This window comes from Thamnophis sirtalis, unplaced genomic scaffold, assembly GCF_051295495.1.
Source record: "Thamnophis sirtalis isolate CommonGarterSnake01/CBP01778 unplaced genomic scaffold, rThaSir2_p1.2 scaffold_3, whole genome shotgun sequence".
In the NCBI taxonomy this organism is placed as follows: domain Eukaryota; kingdom Metazoa; phylum Chordata; class Lepidosauria; order Squamata; family Natricidae; genus Thamnophis; species Thamnophis sirtalis.
The window spans coordinates 60,848,994-60,861,387 of NW_028261383.1; the positions used below are offsets into that span (position 1 = coordinate 60,848,994).

The window sequence follows — 12,394 nt, forward strand, 5'->3', positions numbered from 1 at the left end:
ATTATTCAAACATGTACATCTCTTGAAGAATTGAATTTGTAGTGTGCAAAATGCACACACAGTCAGAGGTTTTAACACATCAGGCTGTATTTCCTGAGCAGTTTGAGTTGATAACAAAACAAGATAACTTAAGCAATATTTATTTAGTGGAGTGTTTTCTAGAAGATAATAAGAAGTCCCTGTGATAGAATGAAATCCTGTATTTTCCACTGACTTCACTATATATATCTACAACTTTTGTATTTCACCTTAATAAAGTAATTTTACTAGTTAGAATTATTTAAAATGAAAGGCTAGCAATATGAGATCCTGCATAACTTCTTGGCTTTTTACTTATAGAAGCCAGAAGCCAATAGTATACTAATTTTGATTTGTTTTATAGAACACTGTTATATTTAGTTCTTAGGATAGCAAGTAAATGGGCTACCCACAACACAGTTCAAACTATTCTACTAAATAAATCACCAACCTTCAGAAAATAGTAATTAATCTAATAAAAATGTAGCCTCAATTTTCTTGGAAAAAAAATTCTTATTTCAATTTTAGTACACTTCAATTGCTTTACCTGTGGATGTTTCTGACAAACTGGAGGTTTAAAAGTTTTTAATATTTCATAAATATGATACACATTATATTACATCACAATAGTACAAAAAATGTCACTGAATGTGGGTCAGTGTGATAGTTAATTGTAACTGCCTCCTGGGTGCCTACTTGTTAGGAGTGACTACTGAAGGTTTTGATACATTATAGACACCAGCCTGAAGAACATCTCAGCTAGTACTAGAGAAGTACTGGCACTTAAAATCTGGACACATCACCTTTAGAATGCCCATTTTATGAAGAATCTTCTAAATGAAGTTGAAGACTTTCTTTATAGCAAGTTGTTCAAGTAATTTTACATGCTACTATAATTAGTCAAGAGTATGCTTTAATTCCTTTAGAAATTTTCTACCGATTAGTCTTGTATTTTGATTTTTAATGTTCCTTTTAATTGTAAGGACTTTTTAGAAAAACCAATTTCTGTTCTTAGCTACCTTTAACTCGCAGCAGGAAAGAAGTAACATTAATGCTTTAAATAAAACAAAATCAATCTTGCATTGTTCTTTCTTCCTGCTTTTATCAGAATCATATTTCCTTGTTTCTCATTTCTATTAATATGCAGTAGAACCTCGGGTCACGGACGATTCTGACTATGACCAAATCGGATGCCGACCAAAAAATCTGCTAAATGTTTCACTCTGGTCGCAAACACATCCTCAGGTGGCGATCAAACACAGCGATTTTCCCTGACGCAGCAATTTCCCCTTCTGCACCATTTTTTTTGTACGTGCATGCACAATCAGTCTTGTTTCTGGTCATGACCAAATCGGGTTGTGTCTGAAGTTCTGGAATATGGATTAGGGTTGTGACCGGAGGTTCCACTGTACACCATTCTTACCATACTTAGGATATGAGTATCTACAACAGTGATAAAGGAATACTGATTGTGGAATCTCAGTGGGAAAATGTGACAGTAGCCAATTATAAGAGTGCTACTGGATTAAGCAGTTATGTTATATAAGCTGCTTGGTGATGGTGATGGTGATTTTAAAGCAACCACCATTTAATACTACAACTGGTAATAATCTAATTTTAGATGTGGCCTACATCATGAGAATAAGGACTTTCTTCCAAAGAAGAATCTATTATATTAGATCATAGAGGCCTTCACATTGCCTTAAGAAAGGCAGGTTAGAAAATTCACTCTGAGGATGTTTGTAGAATCGTTTCACTGCAGACTCACTCAGCAAGGAAATATAGCTAAATTTTTCCAGACAGTCATGTTTCTGTTTGAGAGAGAAGGACCATTTCACATAACGGTAGCGAATATGTAAGAACTAACTTCACATTTCCAAAAACAGTTTGTGCAGTTTGTGCTCCACATTCTGACTGTTTAAGGTAACTGCAATGAAAGCATTTTTCCTCAGAGAGGCCAGTATTTATCTGGTAATTGCTACCTTGCGTGGCTTAACTACTGTTACTCAGGGGTGGAATCCTACCGGTTTAACAACCGGATCGTTGCGCGTGTATGCACAGTTTACAGAGAAATCACCTTCCGCATTACTGCTGGGGAGGAAAACAGCTGAGGCGCAGCAATCCACTCTGCTGCGCCTATCAGCTGGGCTTCAGAAAAGGGAATATAGGTGAGTATAGCGCAGGGGCGGGTAGGCTCAGCTAAAACTGGGAGTGAACCAGTTCGCTCCAAGCTGATAGTTGGAGCTATCCATTTTTCCAAACCAGTCCGAACCAGTCCAAACCAGTAGAATCCCACCTTTGCTGTTACCCCTTCCATCCCCTTCATCCCCATCCCCTATAGCTCCTCTTTCCCTGTCAAAAATATTTTATAGTGTTTCAGTACAGAGGAATTAATAGACTTAAGGCATCTTGCCCTGAAGAAAGTTTCCATTAGATCAGTGATTTTTCTCAGAGCAGTATCCTGGTGCTTGGATTTCTGGAGCAGCATATACCATTTGGAATTTGTACTTAAAGGGATATTTAGTATTATTCCAAGCAGTGGCACTCAATCTTCCACTAAACTTTCTCTCAATGAGGATAGGCATCAGGGCAAAACTGTGCCACGGAAACTTTAATTAGCAGAGTTTTTTAAGGTTAATCATTTTTGCTGCTGCCAAAAATCAGTTTCCTAAATCCTAGTTGACCGTTATTCTGGCTGCTCCACATTGGATAATGTAAAGTGTGGGTAAGCATATATTGAATGTATGAGCAGCCAGCCTTCTTGATCCATCAGCTGAACTTCTTTACTGAAATTAGGTTAAATGCAAGCTACTGTGATCCACCAATTGGATTAAGAAATTTATCTTGGATCATGAAATACCTGAGCTTGTTGCTACTAAATATTTATTTTTGCTGCTCTTTTGGTTCCAATGCTAAACTCTACAAATTTACCTCTGAGTCAAACAATGGGGAAACAATTCTATATCATTTAGCATTTCATTAAGAAACTATGATATTATGCATAAAAAACTATACTGTAATTCACAATGCATAGAATAAAAAAAATAACTTCCCTCAAATATTCTTAATTCAATAGCTGTTAAAATTAATATGACTTTAATTTTGAAGAATATTTATTACACATTTTTTGTTTCCTTTTTTCTGTACAAAACTGTGATGGAATGTGCACCTGGAGAAGAGAGGGCGGGGAGGGGGATGGCAACACAAAACAGCCTAAATTAAGAGATTGCACAGTCCTGAGCAAGATTCTATCCATTACTGTTGGTGCAAGAAAATAAAGGATTGGACTCAATTAGATCTTACTGTGTCATCTTTGGACTTGGGCCTGCTAGAAACAAATTTGTTTTAGATTCAGAATAGCTGATCTTACCAACGTAAGTTGCAGAGTGTGCTGACCGAGGCCGTATGTTACAAGTGATGTCTCTTGACCTTCCAGAACCCTGGAAGCAACAGAAATTGGTGTTTATTTTTCTTTAACAAATGTAGCAAAATGGACACTACAGGTGAAACAGTTAATTCTTCTCCATCATCTACTGAACGCTCGTTGCATTAAGCTACTGTGTGGGTAGGAATATGAAAAAGAAGAATTAGGAATACATTTTAAGAAACAGTTTAATGCTTTATTGTTGTGGCCATGTGGTGTCAACCACCACCAAAGAAAAAATTATGCAGCCATATCTAGAAAACAGGCTTTATGGAGTTTGAAAATTGTTATTTGGTTGCAAATCCCTCATCCATTCTCTCCATAAGAACAGGAGACTTGAGATCATACTAGTAGCCCAACCACAAAACAGAAATATCTGGACAGGGTTTATCTGGGGTCAACTCTCAATATTTAGATTCAGCTGGCATCATGTGATAGACAAATTGTATAGATTTTATGTAGCAGTAATTTCTTATAATTTGATTCTACTAGCAATAATTATAAGCTGTTAGTAATAATAACTGTTATCAGCTAGGCCTGGTATGGAAGATGTATGGAAGATTATTTGGTAACTTTAAGGTTGGATTTTGTTTTATTGGGAATGCCCTTAAGGCCAGGAGAAATGTGCAGCTGGTTCAGCCTCGTGTAAGAGGTTACAGCAGATTTACAGATCGTCCTTGATTTACAATCATTTGTTTACTGTATTTTTTGGAGTATAAGATGCACCGGAGTATAAGACACACCAAGATTTTGAAGAGGCAAATTTTAAAAATAAGTTTTTGCACTCTGCAGACCTCCCCCAAACAGCTTGTTTTTCACAAAAACAGCCCTGCTTTTGTCAAAAAAGGACATGCATAGCCTTTAGGAGGCTTGTAAAGTGCTCCTGGAAGTTGGGGGGGCAAAAATGAGCAAAAATTGGCCCTTTTCACCAAAACATGCCCGTTTTTTGTAAAAAAAAAAAAGGCATGCATAGTCTTTAGAAGGCTTAAAGAGTGCCCTGGGTGGGGGGGGGCAAAAATGAGCAAAAAATGTCCTGTTTTTTGCTCATTTTTGTCCTCCCCTGCCCCCAGGAGCACTCTGGAAGCCTCCTGAAGACTATGCATGGCCATTTTTGCAAAGGGGGCATGGTTTTGAAAGGCCAAAAATGCTGTATTCAGTGTATAAGACGCACCCAGATTTTCACCCTCATTTTTGAGGGGAAAAGGTGCATTTTATGCTCTGAAAAATATGATAGTAATTGATCGTCTTTACAACCACATTAAAAAGAAGTGTTTTAGAACCAAACCTTCAACATCTACATGGTCATGTGATCAAAGTTTGGGCACTTGGCAACTAGCATATATGTACAATGGTGGCAGCATCCCAGGGTCATGTGATTGCCATTTGCAATCTTCCAAACTAGATTTGTGGTGGCACAGAATACAGCACGGCAGGCTAATTTGGCAACCAGAGGTTTGGCAGTTGGATTCTCACCAGGCTCAAGGTTGACTCAGCCTTCCATCCTTCTGAGGTCAGTAAAATGAGGACCCAGACTGTTGGGGGCAGTATGCTGACTCTGTAAATCACTTAGAGAGGGCTGTAAAGCACTGTGAAGCAGTTAAGTTAGTTTGTTTTTAGCGTATGGCATGTGTTAGCCAGGGATTACTGAGGTGGCTGGCTGCCTCTTGCGAAAGGAATTTTTCGGGCAGTGTTATCTTTTACCCGCGGGATGCCTGAATGCCAGTAGGCAATTGGGGGAGGCTCCTTTCTTATCCCTCCATGGTTTATTCACTCACTGGGATCGAGCTGCCGACCTCAGCTGTGCGCAGGCCCAGCGTCTTACCACGTGAGCCTCCACAGTATATACGTTAAGTGTTATTGCGGTTCTGAAAAAGTTAATGGGGGAAGCCAAATTTGTTTAACAATGGCATGGTTCACTTAACAGCTGCAATGATTTACTTAACAACCACGGCCCAGAAGATTGTAAAATTGGGTGCAACTCAACACTTATTTAGCAATCGAAATCTTGTTCCCAACTGTATTTCTAAGTCAGGGACCACTTGTATGGAGCTTTAAGTAGTTCAGAAACTTCTTCCCATCTAGGCATATCAGGTTATTATATTCTATTAAGAATCCTTTACCTGCAGTGCTGTGATCTATTGATACTTATTTATCTGGGCTTCAGTCAGATGGCCTTCTCTTTTGTGATGTCCATTATGCAGAACAATCTTCCCTTTTAAATTAGAGGGTGTCCCATATGCAATGGTGGGTTCAGCTGGTTCTCACTGGTTTGAGTGCACCAGTTGTTAAATTACCCACCCCTGCTGTTAAAGTGGATCCTGGGCGCTGCGCTGCAACAGAGAAATGGGCAATGGAGTGGCTGGCACGAGGGAAGGAGAAGGCCACTTTCCCTATTTCTTCTCCCTGCTCTTCCTCCTCTCCTAATGCTGGTCACTCCATTATGTGTTTCTCCATTGCAGCACGGGGTCCAGGATCCACTTTGATAGTGTGTGTGTGTGTGTGTGTGTGTGTGTGTGTGTGTAATTTAACAGGCTCGTCTCACATGTGCGGCGGACCTGGAGGACGGGGATGGGCCACGCCTCTGACAGCCAACCTGTCCCTGGGCAAACTGATTGTTAAATTATTTGAATCACACCACTGCTAATATATGAAAATATGGTGTCTATTTGGCGTTTCTTTGACCCTGGTGCAATGTTTTTATTGATTTGTTAGTTTTCTGTCTTGATGTTCATACTTCTTTTTAAGCCTCTCAGTCACGGGTGTCAAACTTGCCATGTCGCATTGCTGCCAGGTGACGTTTTCCCCATCTGCAATGCTGGAGTGGGCGTGGCCTGTGCGTGAAGCATATGGCCCACAGGCCACCAGTTTGACACCTCTGCTCTCAGTCATTTATTGAGTGGGTGGTAAGAAAAGAAGAAAGGAAGGAAGGAAGGAGGGAGGGATGGATGGAGGGATGGAGGGAGAGGAGAGGGAGTGCAGAGAAGGGAAGGGAGGAACTATTGAAGACCTATTCATTTCCTCATACATTTTCCTGAATATCTTAAGGTGGTTGTGGGAAGAACTGAGAAACAGAAGGTCTAGTTTAATTTTAAAATAGAGGAGGTATCATTTTTGCTTTCAACATAATAGTAGACCCTGTCCTAGACATCAAAATGGAGAATGGTAAGTTCAGAGCTGTCAAAATTTTGTTAGCAAATTTAAAAATGTTAATTATAAATAAATAAGTAGCATGGAATGCATCTGATCCGACAGTTTGGCTGGGTGCCATTTAGAAATACCTTAATTAAAGTTGATTTGTTTGGCATGTTTCTGTGAACAAAATTCCATATACTACTGAAATATTCTTTGTGGCCTCCAAATGTAATGCACACATTTCAACATGCACTTATTCACTTGGTTAGCTTTTTAAAGACCTTGTAGAGAATTTATGGTAGACAAACAGTGAAGGAGATGGAAAAAGGAAATGAGGGGAGATCAGAGCATAGTAAACAAGGGCGATCAGTAATTGGGTCAGTTAGAAGAGCAAAAAGAACAATAATGTCAAAAAGTATTTCCCTTATAAAAATCCAGATACTGTTTTTATTTACAAAAGAATAATTACCATTGTTGCAGAAAAAGGTTTTCTATGGTTCGGCGACCACTTCTTCATGAAACCAACTTTCCCTCTTTTGCCTACTTTCCTTGGCTTATGCCTCTTGCGCTGTTGTTTCTAAACATTTCATATAAAATAATTATAGAAACAATAGAATAATTATATTTTCCAAACATCTGCCCTTATAAACAAGTACACCTATGACCAAGACACAGGAGACAGTGCTCCATACAGGAACACAATACTTATTTTTTTAAATACAGCATAGCCTCATCAAATTTTGATAAGGAAAATTACATACATAATTTTTTCTTATTCATTCAAGCTTGGTAAGCTTCAGGATTTTGACGTCAACCCAGATAGTGCTACTGTTTATAGAAGACTATAAAAATATCAATTAACATAGCCACATCAAAAAAAGAGCACAAAAGGAAAATTAAGTTTCTTTAGATGAAGACTGAATGAAACATTGTTATAAAAAGAAACATTGTAAAAAGAAGTTAAAAGAAATTCCCATAAAAGCAAACTATCACACAACAAATTAAACGTTTACGTCAGCAGTTCTTTATTTTAATGAGACAAATTGAAATAAAATAGTATTTAAAAAAAGCTGTGGAAATGGTTGCTATATAAATTACAAAAAGAAAAAAAAATAAATGATATTAAAAGTACAAGTGAGAAACATTATGACAAGGCAAACTTCTAGAATAATTCTAATAAGCCAAGTAACAAAACCATTGTTACAGTTAGAAAACACACACTTGTCACCAACAGATGGCAGCATTTGCCGGTCAAACCCTTAAAAATATTATAAGCACAGCTTTCCTTTGAGAAAATTGGCCCCAAAAGATGTAAATCATGACATAATGACAGAACCAGTGTGGCTTTAGAGAAAAGAAGAGAAAAAGCCATTCCATTATTATATTAGAAATTTGCATTTTTGCTGCCAGATTTGGGTTACATGACGTTAGTGCGCTGAGCAGCACAATCTTAATTGTTGGTATCTATTTTGAGACACAAAAGACCTGCTAATGCTAGAAAATGATGCAGCACTCAATCATCAGGTCTGGATTCTCAGAAGCAATCATTTTTGTTCAGGCTTGAACTGGGTTATTTTCTAAGAGCAAAATCCTCTAAATTGCAAATATACATATTGGAAAAAAAATGAAGCTCAAAGACCTTTTTCACTCCTTTCTGTATTTCGGTCAAGCTTGAGCATGTGACTTCCTCTTCCAAATGCATCTTCTCCTTAAGATACTAGGAAGCAAATACATTTAATTAATTAATCGCATTCGAACAATAAACGGGGATCAAAATTCTAATTATTACAAAATGAAACGAGTCACAGATGCCTTATTTGTATTATGATGGGGCCAATACCTATTTACATAACTGAACATCGAAATTATTTTATTATATATACATAAGTGTACCCAATTCCATGGTGATATTAATCGACTTGTAATGATGACTTGCGTGGGGGCCTAGAGGTGGAGCTTTTGCCCACAATCAGGAGGGTGTGAGTTCGATCCTAGGTAGAGGCAGATATTTCTCTCTCTGGGCAAAATGAGAATATTATCTGCTGAACAAAACTCAGTAGACAGGAAGGGCATCTGGCAAGTAAATACCCAGTTGCATTCAGTTGCCAGACTCCACCCCGCAAGAGATGATGGGGTCATTAAAACAAGATGATTCATCATCTTATAACAATACAGCAAAGAAATAGAAAAGAATCCTGAATGTTAAATTCAGAGGTGGTATTCAACAGGTTCTGACCAGTTCTGGAGAACCGGTAGCGGAAACTTTGAGTAGTTTCCGCTACCGGCAAATACCACCTCTGACTGGCCCCATCCCCATCTATTCTCTGCCTCCCGAGTCCCAGCAGATCGGGAGGGAATGGGGATTTTACAGTATCCTTCCCCTGCCACGCCCACCAAGCCACAGCGACAGAACCGGTAGTAAAAAAAATTGAATCTCACTACTGGTGAAATTCCATAGGTTATACTAATAAAGAAATGGAATACATGCAACCTGGCAAGCCTTAGCTAAGGGTCACAGATTACTAACCTTACGCTGCAGCCTAACTTGAATTAACTTTCCTAGTCTGTGTAAATTTAACCTGGTCATTTCTGAAATACAGGAGCCTCGAAATCCTGTACTACAGAGGAATGTATATGATACAGCATAAGTGCAGCATGAAGTATTCTGCATGCGTGATGGATCCTAGAGGCAAGCTTTTGATCCATTATGTGTACAATACATAATATACAAACACAAACACAATATGTGTGTGTGTGTCTGTGTGCATGTGTACACAACTATACATACACATACATTCATATAACATATGATTGTTATATTTAAAAAATTTCAAGATACTAGTTTAGAAGATTTTTTCCAAAGACGTTTAGAGGATGGCATGGGGAGCTTAATTTCTCTTCCAAGAATGCACATCATGGCCGGTTAACACAATCACAACTTTTTAAATTTAATTTAATTCCCTTGTCTCTATATATGAAATCACAAAGCAATACCAACTTAAATATAAGCAGCCTTTCCTGCATAGCAAGGATAGAATAATATAATGAAATCCAATTACAACAAAAACTATTTTGCTTGCCTCTTCAGTTACCCAGGTAATGTTAACCATGACCTTTGAAGACTAATTTATGATGACATCAATGTCTGTTATGATTTATACAAAATAGTAGTGATGCTTCTGAACACAAAAAATGTGTCATGATACGCAACTTAAGCATTTTCCAGTTATATTAAAATAGGCTATGATCTATGCCTTTGGGAGCTTTAACCAAATGCATCTAGATGGCATTAGGAGAGAGAGGCTGATTACTATATCGTTATAAAGAAAGTGATCAGAGGGATCAAATGTAGTTCTTTTCTTCTTGTTTTAGTTTCTTTCTAATGCCTCTCTCTCCCCTTTTGCCTTATTCCTGATGTAGGCTTTGTTGTTTTCTAATTATTTGAGTCTATACCACGGGTGTCAAACTGAAGGTCCATGGCCCGCATCGGGCCCGTGGGGGTGCTTAGATCTGGCCCACAGGGCCAAACTGGAAACAGCGAATGACTGGCCTCCTGAGCTCCATTTTTGCTGGCAGAGGGTTGCAGGAAGCCGTCGTAGCCTAAAATGGAGCTCAAAAATCCTTTTTCGCTGGCAGAGTGCTCGGGCCACCACAGGCGCCCCGACACGAATGAAGTTGAGCTGGCCATGCCCACTCCTGCCCCCAAGGTCAAACACAACCCTGATGTGGTCCTCAATGAAATTGAGTTTGACACCCCTCGTTTATACTCTAGAAACACTGTGGATGACGTCTTCCTGACTACGGGGAGTTGCCCAGTAAATACTGAGTCTACATTATTATTCCTTATCTGTGGGAAAATTAGTATTTGTAGCAAGTTACTGAAAAATTATATCGGAAATATTTAATTCAAATTAAGCGTGCTTATTTATTACAGTGACCGTTACAGAAATTATTATTATTCTCTTGTTAAAGGCAGTAGGCTTTAAAGTAATTTTATATTAAGTGAAATGATACCGTTTCTCTCCTGGGCAGTTTGTCTTTTTCAGAATGTTTTTCCACTTGTTCTTCAAAGATGTAAGAATCTAACCAAAAAGAAAAAAAAAATGTGAGAACTAATGCAATAATTTTATTTGCATGTATCAAGTATATGGGAATAGCTACATCTTAAAAAATGTCCATACTGGAAATTATTGTTAGTTACTTTCTGTTGCTTTTCAAACTGCAACCCATTATGCTATCATAAGCCAAATTTGTCTGTAAATCCAACTGGTCATTGTAATTTCTTGTTTGTAATTCATAACCAAGACAGGGTACATGACAGTGACTCAGCTTTCTAATAGCAAGAATAATATGGTTTGTCTTCCAAAAGGGAAAAAGTAGGTAGGATAAATCAGTGGTGGGATTCAAATTTTTTACTACCAGTTCTGTGGGCGTGACTTGGTGGCCATGTGACTGAGTGGGTGTGGGTGGTCATGTGACTGGGTAGCAGTGGTGGGATTCAAATTTTTTTACTACTGGCTCTGTGGGCATGGCATGGTGGGCGTGGTAGGGGAAGGATATTGTAAAATCTCCACTCCCTTCCCACTTCAGGGGAAGGTTACTGCAAAATCCCCATTCCCTTCTGATCAGCTAGGACTCAGGAGGAAGAGAATAGATGGGGGCCGGGCCAGTCAGAGGTGGTATTTGCCGGTTCTCTGAACTACTCAAAATTCCCACTACCGGTTCTCCAGAACTGGTCAGAACCTGCTGAATACCACCTCTGGGATAAATGCAGAAAATGCCACATTCTGCCAGCAATAAGTCAAATAATATTTTATATTGGAAGGAGAAATATTTTAAAAATGTTTAAATTTGTAATGCATAATAAAAAGGCAAATGGAATTTTGAGTCTTAAAATGGTATCAGTAGAAGCCCTTTATTTATGAATGGTAGCTCTTCAAACTAATGGGAGTCAAACTGAAATCCAGTAACAGAATTGAGTGAGAGCAAGAATCGGAGCATCAGTAATGTGGAGACAACAATATCAAGGTCAATTATTAAATGGAGTTCAGAAAAACAAGGAGCCAGTCCAGGGATTCTAGAAGTTTGCTTCTGTTCATGCTCTAGCTATGGACTTTTAATTACGAAGCATGAATACCTACATACACAGGGTTCAATTCTAGTGATTTGAAGGATTTTCTTTTTCTGACTAAGTAGACTTTTAAATCTTCCTCTTCTTTTCTCAAGACTATTTTGGAGTGCTGACTGTTTTAGTGGGAGGGAAACATTGCAAGGTTCCACTTGTTACACACACACACAAACACACACACACACAGACACAAACATGAATATATTCTTGCATTCTTTACCTTAATTCTATAAAGCAAAAACAAAGCTCTAATTTCAGAAGGAAATGTATTAAATAATATTTGACATTCAATCCAAAACGTATCTTTTTACTTTTCAGGAAAGAACAGATATATTGATATGTGCCTATTAGTACAGTTATGTGGTCACAAAATCAACATTTACTCCCAAAATAATATCTATTATGTTTAGAGATTTCATGTAGATAATGGAAACTCACATGTACAAATATTTGGCTCTGATTTTATCTTTTTATGCAAACAATAAGACGGTTTTGAAATTATTTCTGATACTTTTGGAGATACTTCTTCATCAGTGTGCTGCTGTGTTTTCTTCAAAGTTTCTTTTAATGGCTTCTCTATGGTTACGGCAGTCACATTATCAACTATCTTTAAAACAATAAAGCGTATTAGATGTCACAAATGAAGTACAATACCCACTGAAAATGAAAGAGCCAAGTCTACCTTTTTGCTC

At 38.1% G+C, this 12,394-nt stretch overlaps 1 protein-coding gene across 1 annotated transcript in view; it reads right to left on the reverse strand.

Moving 5' to 3' along the window:
* LOC148047983 (uncharacterized) overlaps window positions 1–12,394 on the reverse strand; it is a 61,279-nt gene that overhangs the window by 14,955 nt on the left and 33,930 nt on the right. Inside the window, exons 18-20 of the mRNA XM_087708214.1 lie at window positions 12,141–12,309; window positions 10,589–10,656; window positions 3,389–3,458 (exon numbers count right to left, since the gene is read on the reverse strand). Coding sequence (XP_087564340.1) covers window positions 3,389–3,458; window positions 10,589–10,656; window positions 12,141–12,309 — 307 coding nt within the window. The remainder of the gene's footprint in view (window positions 1–3,388; window positions 3,459–10,588; window positions 10,657–12,140; window positions 12,310–12,394) is intronic.